General features: G+C 44.3%; 1 protein-coding gene across 8 annotated transcripts in view; it reads left to right on the top strand.

The window, feature by feature from the left end:
* Positions 1-2,221: 2,221 nt before the first annotated feature.
* The window catches only part of GPR157 (G protein-coupled receptor 157), a 30,379-nt gene continuing 12,808 nt past the window's right edge, over positions 2,222-19,792 (top strand). For 2 of the 8 annotated variants that reach the window (XR_012626095.1, XR_012626094.1), the window contains exons 1-3: positions 10,165-17,557; positions 18,274-18,330; positions 19,043-19,394. Coding sequence is in view for 5 of the 8 variants with exons in the window: in XM_074848110.1 (XP_074704211.1) it covers positions 17,422-17,557; positions 18,274-18,330; positions 19,043-19,394 (545 nt within the window). In the remaining 3 variants the exon portion in view is untranslated. The other 6 variants (XM_074848110.1, XM_074848114.1, XR_012626093.1 and 3 more) reach the window with 6 other exon arrangements.

Genomic DNA, 19,792 nt, shown 5'->3' with positions numbered 1-19,792 from the left:
CCACGTTCATTTTGTAATGGGAAGGGTAAATAATGTAGCTCAAATGCTGATATCAGCTGAAGCTCACGTGGGGGAAGAAGGCTCTGTTATGCTGTACTTGGCTTTGTTCCCCACTGTCCCGTTCAGTCTTCCTGAACGCTGGCAAAGTGAAGCTTGGCTTTACCTGCATCTGGGTGTCTGTGCAAACCACCAATGGGATTATCTATTGTCGAGATAACTGTTATATTAAGTAGGAGACAGGCCCTTCCCTCCCTCAGGAAGGGCTAGCTCAGATAAGAATTGAAAAAGACACTAGGAGTCATTTCAGATCAGAGCTAAGTAAGTACATTAGAGCTAATTGTCTACACCAGCACAGATCTGGGCTCAGGGTTTGGTCCTGCTACCTTTCAGAGGCATTTCAGCAGAGCAGGTGGGGTGAGTGGATATGGAGTTTTCTTCTCTATTTTGAAGACAAGTCCACCCATGCTTACCTTTTATATCTCTGACATAAAATGTATTAATTTGTAAGCAACCTACCTCTCATCTGTACAGTCTGTTTTGGAATTTTATTAGCTGTGTATATGCCAGTGTGTTTTGGAGTTTCCACCTACTGAGGGTGAGTTTGATTGTTATTGGCTTCATAACTATTAAGTGCTGTGAGCTGCTTTTTTGTTTTGTTTAGTAGACCAGAGCTAACAAGGATTATTTTGCAGGACCTGAAAGTAAACGTGTCCTATTTGGCCATGATGAATGCCCCTCTCTTCTAGTGACTACTTTACTGGTTGCCAATACCATCAGTGGTAGAAGCAATGTTAAAGGTGCACCCTTCCAGCAAGGAGTCGTGTTTGTACGTGTGTTTACATTTGCAGGCAGCTGCAGGGAGTTTCAGATTGGGCCTTAACCCTCTGACAGTTCCAATGGGCACCCTGGTCAGACTGCAGCTCTTCTATTCTTTGAAGAACTTGTAGTCTAACAGAGTAACATATTTTGTGGATGGGGTTGCATCTAGGACTCTGCTTCAGGCCTAATGACTGCAGCAAAGCCCTGTGCAGGGTGAAACTGTTGGCTCTTGGCTCTGAAATGACCTACGCAGCCTAAATTCCAAACAGGGTAAGAGGGACAAGGATTCTTAAATAATGAGTCTCCTTTTTTCTTCCCTCCCACTTGGTGCCCTCTGCACCTGACCCAAGGATGGTGAGTACAGGCAGTTCTGGTGACCATGCTTCTGTCTTGTCATCTCACACTGTGTTTTGTCCCCCAAGAGAAAGTTAATTGACCTATTTTGCTTCAGAAAGCTGAGGCACATTTAAAAAAAAAAAATATTTGAGGGGTGAGTGATGCTGGAGCAGTAACACAAGGCTAAAGTCATTGCTTGGGCAACTCCACTGATTTTGGTGGATTAATGCTAGGGATGCTTGTTGCTTTGTCCCTTTGACTCCAGATTGAGATTCTCTAAGACTAGTTTTGTGGGGCTTTTTAACTTTCTTCTCACTTAAAAAGGCTGAAAAAACATCTATCTAGACAGAACTATGGATAAGCTTTAGGGAATTTGATCAGAGCATGAAAGGAAAAGCTCCTCTGAAAACACTAGCTTATGAATCGTCTCTTGCTGCTAGCTGACCAGTCGTTTTCTCTAATGCTTTCCTCTGTTTCACTCTGTATCGTGGAGGAAGGACAGGCTTATAATGTAAGTGACACAATAGCACATGAGAAGAGAGCTTTTTTCTGTAGTGACCTATTGACATCTTGGTGCACGTACCTTGTCTCAAAGCATGGGGGAACTAGAGGATTTTTAGTACGGCTTTTGAAAAATCTCTTCCTTGCACTCACTTATACTATGGCCTTGAAAGAAAGCTGGTTAAATGAGAAAACATCAGTGCTTCCTTGCTGAAAAGATAAACCACAATTTTTTCTGCTTGTAATCTACAGCTGGATGGAGAGGACTTCTCACTAGCTTTCCCTGTATGACTGGGATCTCATTTTGAATATACAATGAAACTTGCTAGTCCGTTTTGTAGGTAAGTCTGTGTTTTCTTGTATTTTGAAGGTAGAACACAAGTAATCTTCTAGTAACTGGTACAGACCATCTCTTAATGCAAATGGAGAGAAGTTAATAACACATGAGCCATTGTTTTCTTTCCAAAGAGAGACTCAGCTGAAGGGGCTTATACAACTGTGGGACTCTAATTAGAGCCTTCAGTTTCATGTAGTTTTTTCTGTTTGCATTTGAATGTATTGTAGGAGAAGTGACCAGGCATTAAAGCTATGCCCAGCCTTTCTGAAGCAACCTTCTCCCTGAAATAAGAATCGTTCACCCAGTGGACAAGAGAAGGCTTTGGTAAGAGGAATTAAAGTAAACAGATTTTATACTACTGAAAATGGAGTCTGAAGCTTTTTGACTCAAGCCTTCCTGTAGCTGTTTCCCCTGGTGATGTGGGTCTGCTGTTATACCTCTTTAGCAACTAAGATGCAAGAGTCTTACCTTGTCTAGAATATTGCAGTGCACTCATGATTAATTGAAATGCATCTTACAAGGGATAATAGTCTTTTCTTTTGTGCAACTAGATACAGCCCATGTCAGGTTTTGCTAAATGCAGGCTTTATTCACCTCAGAAGCCACCTGAGGATGAAGCTAGATGCAGGAGCAATGTCTGGCACTGTTTCAGTACAGGTAACCTTGGGCAGGGGAAATGTGGGGAGGAAGATGTGCTTCTGGGAAGCATCTGAGGGCAACGTCCTCAGTTGTGTTGCAGGCATCCTATTGCCCTTTCACCAGCTTTGGTGTCACATCTCATCTCCTTGGGCAGATAGGAAGGCCAGATAACATGCTCATAATAATCCCGATCTTCACATCTCCTGCATGTTCGGTGGTGCGTGGTGAGCGTCTCTTGGCAAAGAGGATGGTGACACCTTCAGCCAGTGGTGCCTGGGACTCCTCTGAAGTTCTCTGGCTTTTGTGGTGAGTGGTTGACTGAGCAGTAGTGGGCATCAAAATGTAAATTTCCCTAATGCAGCTCAGACAAGCTGTGCAGGCAGCAGACCCTGTTTTGACATTTGGCCTCTTGCTTTGAGGCAAAGATGCACAAATAGGTGGGTCTGATCTTGGAAGAAAGGACAGAGGCATGTCCAGGAGGAGATCCTATAAAGATCCCTCAAAGTCTTGATAAAGGAGGAGCCTGAGCTTAGCAAACAAGAAAGGACAGAACTGCTGTGACAGTAAAATCGCTGCTGTGAATCATCCTGGCAGGGTCCTCTCTGTCCCAGCAGACTGAATTGGGGGAACAGGTCAGGAACTTCTTGGCTTGGATAAACTTGTCTTTCCCAGGTCCCTAGGCTATAAAACCAGAGGTTTTTGTTTTTTGACATGCTAGAATAGACATGGGGCTACTGAAAGCTGTAACTCTGGCTTTATGATCTATGGCTAATGCTTGCGCATTGGTTAATGAGTCATGGGTGCTTACGTGTGGCTTACAGTCCTCCGAAATCTGCAGTGCTCTGGACTCTGCCCAGGCCTCTCCCAAGGCACTGAATCAGCAGAACCCCTGCATAGCCTGCCGTTCTTGGCTTATACTGACTGCTGCAGTGGAGCCAGCTAGGAAAAGGGGTAGCCTTGCTTCCAGGAGCTACAGCAGCATTGCAGCCTTGGATGGGGCTATCCACCGTGCTTTGCTGTTCTGCACGACTCACTGCTGGAAAGTAATTTTGTCTGTGGCATGTCTACACAACAAGTAATGGCACTTAAGTAGCTAGCTCAGCTGCTAGTAGAACTGTGAGCTGTTTGTGTAAGCTCCATAATGACAACTCCTTAAAGAACTTCTCAAAGATGCTATATGGGGACAACCAATGTTTATGGTATTTGACAAATGACTACAGAGCAGATTTAACAGAAAATTTTTGCTTCTGCTTAAACGTTTGAGTTCAGTCTGTCTGTTTTAAAGTTAGATAAGATATGGGGAGGGAATTGTGTAAAGGGAAGGGAAGAGATAACACGCACTAAGTTCAATGTGTGAAATCTGACGGCGTATCTGCTCTCTTGGTAACACCAGTGCTAGGTGCTCTTCTGGCCAGTGAGCTGGAGCTACTTGAAAGAGTTTGCAAAGTTAAGATGTTGCTGCTGGACACCTCTGATCTCATTTGAGAGAGAAGAGGCGGGGGGAAAGGTAATGAAAGCTTCGTTAAATATTGTAGGGGAGGAACAGAATTTACTAGAATGAGGAAAGCAGAGGGCTTTTTTTGCTTGTCTTCATGTAAAAATAAGATGAAATCTGAAAGAAAGGAATTTGCACTGAATTTGGCAAAGAATGAATTGTTTAACTCTGCTGTGGAAGAATGCCTAAGTCTAGTGTACTCCGTGTGCGTGCATGTTTCTCATTGCACAGTGTGCAGAGAAATTCAGTGATATGTATGTTCTATGGCTTTATCTCCTTTTGATGTGGGGGTTTAATATTGCTTAAACCAGCGGTACGAGCCAGGCCCAGTGAGATCCCAAATGGAGATTCACTTGGGTGAGATGTGGTAGATTTTAAATCTGATGCCTTTTAAGGAATGGGAGGAGACTGTTGCTGTAGATTTTCTTCATAGTATCTTTAACTGTACCATGTTTTATGGAAAGCTTGTGTCTGCATTTCATGGAGTGGGTGACTGAGTGACAGACATAGGTGTTCTGCAGATATCAGTAATGTAATAACCTGAACTCTGTCCTGAATTTTTTCCCTGTTATATCCGAGAGCTTTTGTGCTTCTCAGAGTGCAGGAAAGTTTCTGGAAAGAAGCTACTGAGAGCAGATCTGGCTCTTCCATCTGCCACGTGATCCCAGGGCTACAAAACTGCTGCTGCTTTTTCACTTGTCACCTGCAATAAGATGAAGATAGCCTTTTACCCAGATGGCTGTGTCCCTCTGAGCTGAGTGGCTAGCTGAAAATCAGTAGGGGTAGGAATGCAGCTGTCCTACAGGTAGAAGTGCACACCCGTCTCAGACTAGGACTCTACCTTTTCCCCTGTCATTCTGTCACTTACCTATCTCGGGTGATTTTTGTCTGTCTTACTGTGTTTTACAGAAAGGCACTGCGAGTGCTGTGTATTCTCTTCTCTTAGTTCTGCGTTTTAGGCAGCCTGTGACTCACTGCAAAGGTATTGTCCCATTTCCTTATTAGCTGTGAGGTTGGCCTGCAGGAGTGGTGGCAGTACATGGGGTGGAGTCATAGCTATATCAAAAAAGCCGGAACTGTCCGAGTTTGCAGTGAGTCTGAATTATGAAGCAGGTGCCTGCACTGCTCCGGAGCTTGCGCTCAGCTTGCTTGCGGTATATCGGGCCTAGCAGCAGGAATCTGGGGTCACTTGGGAGCTCAGATGGACTTCGGGTGCCACTGGATCATCTCCTACCACAGAACTGTAAGAAACTGGTAACTACCTTTCCTATCTAGGGTCACGTCAGTACGTCTCATAAAGTAAGTTTCTGATGTATGATGAAAAAAGACAATCAGGAGTTGTTAAGCAGCTTGTGTCCTGTATTTGGGGAATTAGGCTGTTACAGGGAGTTCGGGGGAGAAGAATCAACCAGGAAAGGTAGGATAATAACAATGCTTATTAACAAGCATTGGGAAGAGTCATAGCCTAGAACCATTTTCTGGTGGACTTGGTAGTATATCGCAGGTGTTGCAGTAAAAGATGGGATAATACAGCACTATTTGGAAAATTTTTGGAGGGACTAATCCAAGATTCGGGATCCACATCCAGGCTTTGTATCAAATCCAAGTCAGAATTTATCAAATGTATTCTTATCTTAAAAAGGGAAACCTGCCTGTAAGGTTGTAAGTCAGGAAAACCGACTATATTTGGAGAAGCAAGACGCTTCCTTTCCTACCTGAAGGTTCATAATAGGAAAGACCAACACCTTCTTTGGGAGAATGGAATTTGTTCTTGCTCTGCAACCAAACTAGTGGTTTGGTATAACTTTAAGATGATTTTTCTCTGGGATGCCAGTTCATCCTGGTAAGCATGATAGAGTCAGCTAGACGTTACTTCTAATTCTATGGTTTAGAAGTAGACAGTGTTGATTAAAACAGTCTGTATAGAAGACACCAGAGCGTCCTGATCTAGTTTTGAAGTTAACCTTGCTTAAAATAGGCAGTTGAACTCGCTGATATCCAGGAGTCTCTTCCAGCCTAAATCCTTCTGAAGTTTGAAAACTGTCATTTCATCTTTTTCATTCAAGCTTTCTCTTGTTGCTCAGTTTCACCCACAAATGTCACAGATGAAAATTCAGCTTTGTTTTGCCTTAAAATGAGAAGTATTTGAAGCTTCCAGTGATGGAGGATCTGTTTGCATCAGGCTTCTAGCAGGAGTTGTTCAAATCTTTAGAGAAACTTTGTGTGACTCTTCAGATACTAGCTCAAAGCTTGTGATTAGGTCAGTCATAGCTTAAAACTCCACTGTAATCCACAGGAGGATTACACAGTAATGGGAATGAACTTGAAATAAATGTGCTTAATTAAATAAAACTTACGGTATCACATGTTTCAGTGATGACGGAATGATTGCAGCAGATCTTACCTGGCAGGACTTCTTACCTTTCTTGGAATGCAGTATTTCCGTAACGAGAGAGTATTTCCATCTTCCACACCCATCAGCTTGTTGTTTTATAGTAGTGATTTCTTTATAGGCCAATTCCTTGTGCTGTTAACATGATCCACCAAACAACTTTTTCCTGCTGCTTTGTCACTCGCACAGTCACAGCGAGATTAAGCACAAATTTGCATCTAGGCACTTAACCTAGCACAGGACTGAGGTGAGTTGGTGTGATTTGTGCAGATTGGGTCACCTCTCTCCAGGAAAAGCGCCCCAACAACCAATGTGAAGTAAAACAGGTCAAGTGTTACCTTTTCTCTAAAGGGAAAATTGACTTTGGGGGCAAACTCTGAGCCCTTAACTGGCAAATTCAACTACATGTGCATGACCATGTAAACTTTGAGTGGCACCTCTGGCCTTTAAATTGTGCTCAGGGGTGCTAATACACACTGTGCTGTCGTTCGTTGATGTGTTTGGTCACAGTTCCCTAAAGCAGAATGCTTCCCTAAATGCGCAGTCACAGTAAACTTGCCAGGTACTTGAACTAAAGGGAGGAGAAAAGGACTTGCTGTTAGACAAGCTGTTGAAACAGAAAGGTTGCTCAGCTTATCGGCCAGCATCTTTGCAGAGATCTCTTCTAACTTTAAACTAGGGAAGTTGTCTGGCTTCCCAGTAAGACTTCAAAGCTGTTCCCAAGTCAGTCATCCCTAGAAATATAGCTTCTGAGCGTCTAGAAATAGGAGCAAACTCAAAAGCTGGATAACTTTTTTTTAGTATTGCAAATACTTGCTTTTCCTGCAGCCACAGCAGTCAATAATCAGTTAAATGATTCTAGGACTCTGTGGTGGGGATGCTATTCTGTCCCTTAGTTTTTGCTGCATAGTTTTCAAACTGGGCTTGTAAAACTTGAAGGATCCTTGCCTGATTGCCAGCTTGTTTGGACTCCACATGATGGTAAATCCCATTCACACCTGTGGGGGAGGCTTGTGGGAAAAATAGACTCATGTCTGTTGTCCCAGACTCATGTATTAGAAACTTTTGAGTTGCAGCTTATATGTTCTCTCCAGGTACATCAATAGAAAGGGTGGAGAAGGATGCTCCTACATACCTGCCTGTGATGAGATTTCATTTATACTTAATACCATGAAGATTTTTGTCCACGTTAAGGGAAGATGATGATTTTTCTAAGATGCCTCTGCAGTGATTTGGGAGAAAGAATTGTCTCATGCAACACAGTTGATAATGTTAGTGCAGAATAAACTCTTTAGGGGTAGGGATGTGTTGTTCTACTATCTCACTGTGCCTAGTACAAGCAGCCCCATTCGATTGACATCTTAGATTGTACCATGAAAAGCCATAATGAGCTGCACTAATTTAATAGATATTGTCTACATTTATTGAGATCTTTGGCTGCCAGGAGCAGATTGGATTAGATCCAGCTGAGCCATGCATTTGCATCTAAGATGCTGGTCCCTTGCAGCTGAAGGCTGGAGTGGATTTGTTTGGACCAGCTGTGTGTTACTGATGTGGCATGCTGCGTGCCCTTTTTTCTACTTTGGGTGTTGGGCACATATTTTTTTTGGGCTGGCCTTCCTGTGAGGCTTGAATACAAGGGTGGTTTTGCTGCTCCATGTTCTCCCAGAGTGTTAAACAGTTTCAGTTGGACAACTTGTTTCCTCCTTTCCTAAAGCACTAGGAATTCTTATAGGTAGCAAGCAGCAGAGGGGAGCTAAAGTGATTTGAAAAATTAAAAGCAGGATCATTATCCTGCTGCATAGATACAAGGTTGTTCCCAAAGCATATTTTCCCTGTCCCTGTCATTCTTAATTTTTAGTGGCTCAAAGGACAGTTTTACAGTTCCCAAAACAGCAATTCTGCAGTCTCGTATGTCCCCAGAGGAGGATGAAAGATGAAGTAGTATCTTCCTCTTCTGTACCAGATTGTTTTGCTCTCCTATAGCTGTGCTTGTCCCTGACCTGTTAATTGCCTTTGAGATAGTCTGGTTTGTTCTGATCCTGATGGGAAATGTTGGAGGGATGATTAGGTCATTGTTTAAACAAGACAGCTAGTTCCAGAGTGGGACACGTTTTCAGGCAAGAAGGTGGGTACTGTTGTCAAGTCTTGATTTTGATGTTTTGGAATTGTTTGCTTTTTCCTCAGGGTGAAAAGGTTGCAGTCGAGAAGTGATGTGTTAATTAATTGGTGCTGTCTGCTGGGACGTAGGGAGTGGAAGCCTTGTTCTGTTATCACAGTGCCTGGTGGGTATTATTGTTCTCTGCTGTGCTGGTTTGGTGCAGTTAGAGCACTTCATTTCACCTTTGTCAGTGTCCTTTGATATTATATAGAGGGCATGAGCTTTTCCCATCACCTGCATTGCCATCCTGTACAATAGAAACCACTGAACTTTATCTCATGGCTCCTGCAATAAACCCAACAGTTTTGTCTTGGGTTACTCTGTGTCTTTTGAAAAAACATATGCTCCCAAGTGCTGGCCATTCTGAAGACTTGGTGATAGCCAGGAGTTTGGGGTTTTAACATTTGCTTTCCAGTTTGAAGTGTTTCCATTTCTTGCCTTTCAGTTGGTGCTCATGCCTTTCTTTGCAGGATGGCAGGTTTCTGATAAATTGTTGGAAGATGAAATACAGTTTCACTGTGAACAACACAGGGTGAGAGCAAGAAAGGATCAAGAGTCTTGCCTCACTCGGTTTGTGTTTGGATAGCAAGACAAAATTCCTGAGTGTTTGGAATTTGTAACCTGGCGCATTAGGAGGGGGAACAGAAGGCTTGGGTGTCTCAGAATATACAGATGTAGTGTTGCCAGGGGATCACTGAAAGAAATTAGAGGCGGCTGAAAGCCAGTGAGCTTCTAGTTATGCAGCATGTTTCACCTTGATACTCAAGTGTTGCACAAGAGGCCCTCAAGTAATAACCCGCTTCTGAGGCTATGATGCAAGAGTTAAGGAATTGCTTTGTCCTGAAGGTTGTCTTCTCACATGTTCATGTGTTTCCAGGAACTGAAGATTGCAGGAATGCTAGATAACACCGTATCTTGTGTATCTCAGGCTGTTCCACATGTACAATAGGAAAGTCAAATGGCTGCAGTACAAATAAGTATTGGTCCCTTTTTCATTTGTTTTGCAGATGATTGTGTTCCCAGTGAGTTCTCTTTCTGTCTAACATGTCGTATATGTGACCTAAGAGCAGAGCTGTGCCATCGAGTCAACCCACCAAGAGTTTGAACAGCTTTGTGTCTTAAACTATTAAGCATCTGGAAGCACTGTTGTTCCACTGTTTTGCCTGAGTGGTAGTCTGTGAAACTTGAATTTATTGAAATAAGTATGGATTGGAGGCGAGTAAGCTGGGTTTACCTTGTTAATATTTGTAGTTCTTGGAGGCCTTAACCAAGATTTGGGGGTAAAGGACAGGGTTACTGTCAATTTATGGGTCTGAGCCTCTTCTCCCTTGAAAGCTGTTTTCTTTAGTACTGCTGCAGTTGCTTCATTGACTCTTTCTTTGTCCTCAGGCTCGTGCCTTCTGTGAATGAGAAGAGAGGAGAAGCTCGAACAACCTGCCCTAACTTCCCTCCTTGTGTGATGCCAGCTGTGAGTGTTTCTTTGGCAGTGTCTTAGCTGGTTGTTGTGAACAATAGTCGAGGAAGCAATCAGCAAGTATACTGCCCTAGAAGTGCTACACATTGTTGGGCCTGCCTTGTATCTGCATGGCTTGAGAAGTGGATGGGGATCCAGGTTGGGATGCTGCCCAGGTGTACTGTGTTGGGGCGTCTGATGGAGCAGAGGGCTCATGTGAGAAGTGCCACAGGATGCTCGATGATGTGGTCACTGTGTCAAAGACAAGAGATGAAGAACAGAGAAGATAAACATGTTGCAAGTTACTTTGCTCTTTCTTTGTCATTCCCACACGCATCTTCCTGAGAGTGAAATACCAGCTATTGTTAGTAACGCTGCAGAAATGCAACACTAGTTATTGGGACAAAGGCCTGCTTTTAGGAGGAATTCATCCAAGCTTCAACCAGAGCCTGGTAATGACAAGCTAACTTGGCTTTGAGCCTCACATGGGAGCAACTCGCCTCTAGTCACTATTTCTCCTGGGTGCTGGTCAGCAGCTATACGTTGCAAATACATGCAGTCAGGTGCCCAGAAACGTAGCTAATCTTTCTGGGGAAGAATTAATTAGATGTTAATTATGCAATGAGACATTACCTCTTACCTTGTCTGGATAAGAGGTTTTATGGAAGGGACAAATGTATGATATGGGATTGTTCTAAGGGAGGAAATGCAAGAGCACCCCAACCTTGGAAGAAGTAAAGGCCTTGCCTAAATCTTGTGTAAACCTCCAGTATTCACACAGAGAATAAGCACTTACATTAGTTTTGATCAGACCAAGCTGGTTTTGTGTTTTGTTCTCTATGGCCCTCACTGACTTGGCATGAGCTGGGTGTCATGATCGAGGGACACTAGAGCTCCAACCCTCTTTAAAAAAATAGCTATGATTTTGGTTGCCCACACTTCTGTGTGCCTTTTTTCCAGACAGGGACGTAGTTGCACTAATTACAAGGAGTTGTGAAACTTCATGAAAGTTCTGCTCTCAGAAGATAACGGATGGCCAGAAGGGAGTACGGGCTTCTGTTGCAAGTCTTCTGAAACTTCGTCTCTGCTTTAGCAGGGTATTTGTCATGAGACATGTTTTGAGCTAGTACATCAGATTTCCTGATAAAATACTACTTCTCTGTGGCTTTTTGCTTTCAGATTTTTTCCTCTTTATGGAGCCAAAGATGAGCATCAGTTCCACTCTTTTTGGGGAGAAACAGGGTGTGTTGTTACAGGTAATGAGAATAGCCAAAAAATATCTTTGAAGGATCACCATGAAGATCGCTACTGAGAGTGCCTCTTTGTATTCGATGTAAATGCCCTTTCTTGTGCCCTTTCCTAAAGTGCCACTGCTCCATGCTTGAGTCTGAGCTGGGTGTTGGCTGAATGGGACTGGTGCGATGACTGGAATGGGGCTGGGGTGACAAACATGTGGGGCTTGACCTGTCTCACTTAGCAGGTGAGCAGCTTCACCTGTGTTAATAAAGTCAGTGAGTTTGAATTCCAGGTTATAAGTTAATATTCTGCTCTTCAAGTTTCCTGTACGTAACCCTGCGCTAGTGCTTACACCAGGATGGCTAGTAGTGACTAACCATCCAGTTAGCTTCTGTAAATACGTGGGCACTGCATTGCAAATAGTTCTGTTAAATGTGCTCTTTGCTGTCTAGGAAAGATGCAAACGACACTGTTAAATACCAAGTGGTGTTCTGGAGTTCTGCGTTGGGGATGTGACTGCAGCTGACCCCTTAGTTGGATGAATGGTAGTCGCTGGGCTGGGACCTGAGCAGTCAGCACCCACACGTGGAGAGAGAGTCTGTAAATTGTTAAATATTTTATGCCTGCCTTCAAAGAAGGAGGGTGAGGAGTACGATACAGTGTGTTACAACCCATTTTCAAGATCGTATTTGGATTCTGGACTGTAGATGTTGAGTGTCTCTGTGCCAGTGAAAGAAATGGTCTCCTGGGCTCTGTTGCACCCTTTAGCAGAATTGTCTCTTTGCTGCTTCACAAATCTGTTTCAAATAACTTATGTGAAATAACTTGAGTGAGGCTTCTAGCTCAGTAACCTGACATGCTTAATGACTTTTCCTACTTGAGGGTCTCATTATTAGCTTTTATATTCCTGTCTCATCTGTGTTAAAACTACAGGTTGTAGGCAGACCTTTCTGTTGTGAAGCATGGTGTATGCCTCCAATTCAATTTAGAGTAAAAGCTACACCCCAAAAATACTAGTATTTGGCCTGTTTTCCTGCTACTAAATGTAAGAGATGCAGTCCATACATTTTTATTATAGGTAATGAGAATGGCAAAAAAAAAAACCCGCACTGAAAGATTGCCGTGAAGATCACAACAAAGAGTGCCTCTCTGTATTCTGTGCAAGTGCCCTTTCCCAAAGTGCCACCGCTCCATAATTGAGCCTGAGCTGGGTGACCTTAAGACCAGGTTTTTTTGTTCATGGCATATTGTGTTTCATTGTGAATGTACAATATTAATATCTTTATTTTTCTCCATGCAGCCACAGCATGAAGGAATATCCCATATTAATCTCCTAATTTAAATTTGAAATGAAAAACTATCTTGGAGCATACTTTAATTCATTGATTGTGCTGGCTCGATTCCAGCACTGTAACTAATTACATTCTGCCTGCAAAAAATTCTCATTGCTCGTGGCTTTTTTGAGAGTTGCTGGCTTGAATTCTTGTGTGATCTCTGCAGCCTGACTACACGTTTTTGATGCTAATGGAAAACTGCTTATAATGACTAAGCATCTCTTCTTAATGAAAAAAAAAAAAAAAGCCATTGGGCTTGCAACAGAGCTCCAGTGTAGTGCTCTGCGGTAGGTGGTGTGTGTCCTGTTTCAGTGGTTACGTACACCCACTGCTCTGCGGTTCCAGTGCGCTGGAGGTGGAACACGAAGGACTGCAGAAATCCCAGGCTCATCTGGATCCAGCAGGGTTTCACAGTCGTGCTTGCCTCGGGGCCATTCTATCCCAATGCCAGCCTGCCTACAGCTGAAAATTTGTTACTCTTAACAGCTGCCTGTCATGTTGGTCTGGTTAAAGATAAGGGGACTGCAGATTTCAGCCTCTTGAGAATCACTAGGAGCCAGGTTGGAGTAAGAGCTAACATGCCCAGGTTAGTACTCGGACACTGAAAGCAGACCTGCCTGCCTTGGAGCACATACCTCAGTTACTGTTGGACCACAGAGGGATGGGAAGCAGGAGAGTGGTAGGTATTATTCTAGAAGTAGAAGAGAGAGTCACAGTATTTGGTCTTGCATAACCAAGATAAAATAGGAATTCGTGTAGTATTTGTTAATTCCGCAGGACCTAGAATGAATTCAAACTAACTAGTTAGAAAACTATGAAACTTTACTTTCCAGTTTCCCTCACAATGAAAGTCAGGGAAAACAGTACATATCCTGTATAGCTCCAAATGACTGCACTGGCTCTGTGTACTTCTGTGTGTATTGTAATTCTGTTTCCAGAAAGTCTGTTCTCTGTATGTAACGTGGCCTCTCACTGCGCCAACCTGCCAGCGTGACTCTTCACATGCAAATGTCAGATTCCTCCTAGTCGACTTGGTAGTACCAAGTTATACTTGTTACAGAGCTGTCTTGACCCCCATGTTTGCCAAGGAAAACCTTTCAAATCTCTGAAAACTATTTTTCTGAGAAGAAAAGCCGCATGAGAGTTGGCTGCAGTGTCTGCACCTCTTTAACTGACTGCCTTGTTGCTTAGTGCGCTTAATAGATATGTAGGGAATGTTTTTCCTTGTGGGTTTTCTGCTTGATTTTTCTAAATCTATTTGAAGTTGTTGTTGTCTAGAGGGGGCAGCTCCTGAGAAATTATGATGAAGGCTGTCAGTCATCTTTTTGGAATTTCCTGAGCAGCCCTAGATGTCTTTCATTAATGCTATATCGGAAGCTGCCTGTATTAGTGGCCAAAATGGAATAGATGGGGTTAATAAAGTCAAGGATTAGGTCCTTAATGTGTGCCAGGACTGCTAGAAATGGAGATTTTTTTTTTTTTCTTGTCACATGCTAGAAAAAATAACAAAGGACAAACATGAGGACTGTTGTGTCTCTCAGAAGCCTTCTCTTAACCATGCTTCCCTGACTTCCTTTCAGCTGATGCAGTGAACCTAAGCATCAGGTGATGACTTAAAAAAATGGTCTGGTTCTCCTAGAAATGAAGAGCTCAGGTGCTGGTAAAACTGTTGGCTAGCTTTTTGTTATGTTATGATTCCAGAGGTAGGTTTATGTTTTCAGAGAATGAGGTTTATGTTAACCCTTGGTTAGATGCTCTCATGTATCCCTGATGTCTTGCATGGGAGTAGCCAGGCTGTGCAGAAGACCTGTGTCAGTGAGAGGTTGTGTGATGCGTTTAATGTTGCATTCCTCGGAGCAGGGTGGGAGCTGGGTGTCTTACTGGCCCCACGCTGAGCCCTGAGAAGCTAGTGAGTACAAGAAACAGTTGTACTGACTTCCTTAAGAGGAACTGCATGGTGATTTGGAAACTACAACATTAAACAGTTTTTTGTCAAACTGAGCCTCTAATGGCTGATTTAAAAAAAAAAAAAAAAAAAAAAAAAAAAAATCTGGTTATTTCAGTACACACCTACTTTTTTTTATGGGTGCACTGAAACTGGGCTCTACTTTTTTTTCAAGCTCCTACTAGAAACTGCTTCTGTCTAAGCTGTGGGCATGGAGCAGGGATGGCAGAAGGCAACAGGGTACATCTGCTGGTGTTGGAGCCATCTGCCTTCATCAGAGATAAAGATCAGGATGTTGTTAGATCTTGTAGGTCAGGACAATGGTGATGGGGAAAAATATTACTGTCTGGAACAGCAGTGACCTCTTGTGGGTAGTGAGGATGGCTGGCCTTGCTGGTAGTGGCACTTGGAGAATATTCTGTTGTCATTATGTCTGTGGCCTTAAAGTGAATGCGGTAAAAGGAGCTTGGGTTCCCTTGGCTAGGTGTCAGAAACAAACAGCTATAAATGGTGCTGAGTCTTTTCTTCCTCACATGTGTGTGCTCTGAAGCTGTGGTGTGAAATAGTGTCCTAATGGTTCAGGAGCAGTCTGGACTCTTCTCTCCCCCTGGTGAACCCAGAGTTGGCCTTTGAACACATCAGGGGAATGAGATAGTGTGAGACCAGAACTTTTGCTCATATACTTCTTCCATGAAGTGTCTTCATCTCTGATAAAAGCTGTCTCGCTGGTCTGGCACAAAATCGGGAGAGTAACATGGTACTGTGCAAGCCAGCATTGTGCCTGTGGTATGCAGAGGTGCTGTGGGGGTCTCAGCCCCTAAGAATCACTTAGAAGCCCTAAGGCATATAACCAGATTGCCAGTTCACTGAGAACTGGGCCTCAGCTTCCTAGCCAGCTGCAAAGGCAAACTAGAAACTTCTTGTTTAAGCCTTTTTTTTTTCTTTTTTTTTTTGAAAAGGTTATGTCAGTACATTCTCTCTCATGGTTAGTGGAGGTAAATGTATGTAGTCACAGCTCAGCTGATGTTTTATAAGATGCAGGGTGTAGCCTGTGTGTCAGAAAGCTCGTTTAGTAGTTGGTGAGATGAACTGAAGTCAGGAAAAAAGACTTTCTGTGTCTTTCCACCAAATATCATGTTGCTTCACCTCCCTTTGCTTTAAGAGTATCTGAAGGTGAAATTCTCAAAGGAGAATTTTCATTTTGTATGTTGCTTTATGACAAGCTAGTTGCTTAGATTTTTACTTCTCTACTAGTCTGAGCTACACACAACACTGCCTTTGAATTGTCCCGTATCTTTAGGCAGTTTCCAAGTATTTCTATTCTCTGGACAACTGCAGATTCCATGGGACTGAAGGTAGGAATGTGTATCTGGGCAGACACAGCTGCAAGGACACCCTGCAGTTAGAAGGTAGCGATACCAAGATTACAGGAATGCCAGAGATGCTGGGGAGCAATGTCTTGCACATGCAGATGTCAAGAAAATGAAAGGTAGTGGGGAATCTTTAGTAAGAAGTTATCTGCCTTTTATTACGTGGTTTTGAAGCACTAACTTCGTGCATGGCCTTCTGTTGAGTGATGACTTCTGTGTGTAAATTTACCATATTCCTATTTTTAGAAAATGGAGAGAGATCCAGCAGAAGATCCTATGCCTGTCCTACTTCTTTCTGATTGCTAAGGGAAAGAGACATCTCTCAGTGAATTGAGACAAAACTAGAATTTGCATTTCCACTAACTTGTGGTTGTGATTCAGAGATTCCCTTCTCTCCAGTTCTAAAAAAAATAGTTTGTCAGGTCACTGTAAGTTGTAGAAATAAACAACTATCTTGCAAGACTTAATTAAGCTGTGTTGTAGAGCCACATCCCTCACCCCAAAATAAAAGCAACGCTCAAAAGCCAGGGTATTTGATGAAGTGCTTTGTCTGGATGTTGGTGATAAGTGGGTGTCTTGTGCTATAAAAGTGGGGAAGGGGAAACCAAAGAACAGGGAAGAAGCCAAGAATGTGTAAGAGCAACAACTGGGAATGCAGCCTTGACAAAGTTTTGTCTCGTGGGTTTTTTTTGGGTCAGATGGTAGCTAAAGAAAGCCCAAAATAATTAGTTAAAGCTATTAGTGTCAGATTGTGTCCAGGGGAAATGCAAGTTGCTGCAACTTCCTTTTTCTATAAAGAGCATGCGGAGGGCATCAGGCTCCAAAATAAACTTCTAAATGTAAGAGCCTGCTTGACTGAAGTTTAAATGAGTAGTAAAGGTCACAAAGATATGTAGAAAGATCATGTTGTTTCCAAAGGAAATAACTTTAACTGAGCAAATGACAGATGCATCAAGGTGACCACAAAGCCTGGATATAGCTGGAGACTTAGTAAAGAGAATTTTAAAAAGCTCTGAAGTTCTGTCTAGCAACTTCTTGGGAAGTGTTGGGGTGACTTGTCCTTGGGGGGGGGGGGGATCTCTGGAGCAGAGCAGTGTGTTTGGATGGCCCAGGAAAGGCAATGTAAGGTGGTTCATTTGTGGGGTGCTCTGCGTGCTGACCCACATGGCCCCCTTTTGTGCTGTGGCAAAACTGATTAAAATCAATCTGATTAAAGAGCTCTGAAGACTTCATTCAGAACTGGCACCTAATCCTGGGTAGCTAAGGCATAGCTGAATGTTAGCGAAAAGCTCTTTGTGAACTGGCAGAGTGGGTGTGAAGACTTACCCTGACAAACTGATGTATCCCCAAGGACTTCCAGGATTCATCAGAAAATTGGATTTGAACTTAGAAGTCAAAACCAGATGAAGATAATCAAAAGCTTAAGGAAGCAGTGGAACTGGCTGGAGGTTTTGAAGACAGCTGTGCCGCGGAGCAGTGGAAGAAGAAATTGCTGTAGTGGAAAAATGGGAAAACCTGCCCTTAAAAAAACCCCAACATGTAAGCAGTAGTAGCCCTCTTAGACATCTGAGGGGAATGTGGGTTTATTTTTTAAAAAGTGCAGTTGTTGTTTTTCACTAAAGTAGCAATAGTGCAAAAATAGAGTTCAATTAAACACCAGTTATCCTGAAAAACTTTGTTGTGAAATGGTGTGTTTTAAATACAATACTGGTCAAAGGAAGTTATTTAAAATGTTGAGAACCCCTTCTCAATTTGGAACATGATAATGTAAAACTGGAAGAAGAACATGGCCAAAAGTAGTATGCAAACACCGAATTCGTGGGGTTTTAAGATATTTCTATCAGATGTGTCTTTTAGGGTGTGTTAAATAGCTTCAGGGTGCTGAGGAAGCTTGGGTGGAGGAGAAGGTACCTGGTTTTACAGGTCAGAATAAACCTTGTTAAAAACTGAGTTCAGCAGGGATCCTTCATGGCTCGGTAGCTAGGAAATGATTAAACAGAGGGAACGAGACACCTGAAACAATAACCATCGCCTTTGAAAACTGAGCACATCACATCAAAGGTACAAGGTATGAGTTGTGGAAGCCGATGAAGTGTCTGGCAGGTTAGAAGCAAACAAGGACATGCTTTCAACTTGTAAGTGCTTTGAGGGGGGGGGGGGGGGGGGGGGAAGCGCTTTCTCACAACAGAAACGTTAAAATGTGTTTAACGTGGTAGCGAATGCGCTGTGTCTGCTTATCGCTTTCTCCTCCACAGGTTGGAGGATGCTGCGAGAGTCGGTGCTGGAGTGTTTCAAAGTGAAGAAGGTGGAAGGTAAAGATGGAAGGTTGGTGCCACTTCGGGGGGGTGACGGAACCGGGGGAGGGTTGCAGGTCTGGTCTAATCCTGGCAGGATGTGGAGGGTCCAAACTGCCCGGGAGCCCTCTGAGAAGCAACATATTTGGTGGAAAGACAGAGTTCTGTGTAGGAGAAGAGGAGGAAAGCTGTCCAGTGTGGCTTTTAGGAGATGAGAGGAAAAAAAAAAAAAAAAGCATTTGATTTCTGAGCCGGTTCCTTCTGTCACACTGCACCAGGCAGTCACGGCGGGTTTTTTGGGTTTTAAAAAAAAAAAAAAAAAAAAGGTTTGTTTCTAGGCGGGGGGCGGCACCGCAGGTTTTCCGAAGCGGTCCCACCTCCCCGCCAGCCGCGGGGATTTCCCTCGGGGCAGCGTCCCGGGGCCGGTGGCGGAGCCGCCAGCCGGGGCGGGGGGGGGGGGCCGGGCCGCCGCCCCCACGACGGGCGGGGCCGGGCCGGGGCGGGCTCCCGCTCCCGCCGCGCTCCTGTCCTTGCCTCGCTCGCCCCTTCCTTGTCTGTGCTCGCCCAGAGCCCAGTGGGGCGTTTGCCTCCCCGCCCAGCTTTTTTTTTCTTTTCTTTTAATTTTTTTTCTTTTTTTTTTCGCTGTTCTGCCCGGCTGTGGCTGGGCGCGGGGCCGTGTCGCTGTGCCCTGCCTCGCTCTCGGCCATGCCCGCGCCGCTGCCCCCCACAGAGCTGCACACCTCGGAGCGGGTGGTCGTGCTGGTCTCCTGTGGACTCTCCTTCCTGGGCTCCAGCCTCCTGGTCTGCACCCACGCCCTGTGGCCGGAGCTGCGGACGCGGCCTCGCCAGCTCCTGCTCTACCTGTCGCTGGCCGACCTCCTCTCAGCCCTCTCCTACTTCTACGGGGTGCTGCAGGACTTCGACAGGACCTCCTGGGACTGCGTGCTTCAGGGGGCCATGTCCACCTTCGCCAACACCAGCTCCTTCTTCTGGACCATGGCCATTGCCCTTTACCTCTATATCACCATCGTGAGGGGCTCGCCCACAGGCACGGGCTTGCTCTGCTGCTTCCACGCCGTGAGGTGGGTGCTGTCGGCTGGTCCTGCGAGGGCACGAGGTGTGGACCCCATAGGCACCCCCCCGCCGGGGCCAGGAGCTACCACACGCTCTGCTCTGCGATGAAGCGCTTGGATGGTTGCTCGAGTCACCTGCTCTTTCCTTAAGGATAGCGTGCCCTTCTCGAGTCCCCTTTTAAACAGGGATTTTGCTGTCTTTTAACTAAACAGCCCTGCTTATTTCTCCCCCCCCCCCCCCCTCCAGCCTTCCCAAGTGAAGAAATGGAGACGTGGAAAAGTTAAAAATTTTTTGCTTAAGGTCACCTAGAAAAATCTCTGGCAAGAGATTCTGCAAATCCTGGCTTCTGCTTTCCCTCCGCAGCCTGCTCTGACATTCTAGAAATAACATGAAACTTGTGTTTGCG

The sequence above is a fragment of the Strix aluco genome, chromosome 22 (assembly GCF_031877795.1).
Source record: "Strix aluco isolate bStrAlu1 chromosome 22, bStrAlu1.hap1, whole genome shotgun sequence".
NCBI classification, from domain to species: Eukaryota; Metazoa; Chordata; class Aves; order Strigiformes; family Strigidae; genus Strix; species Strix aluco.
The sequence above is the reverse complement of the archived record's forward strand: the minus strand, read 5'-3'. Positions and strand labels throughout refer to the sequence as shown.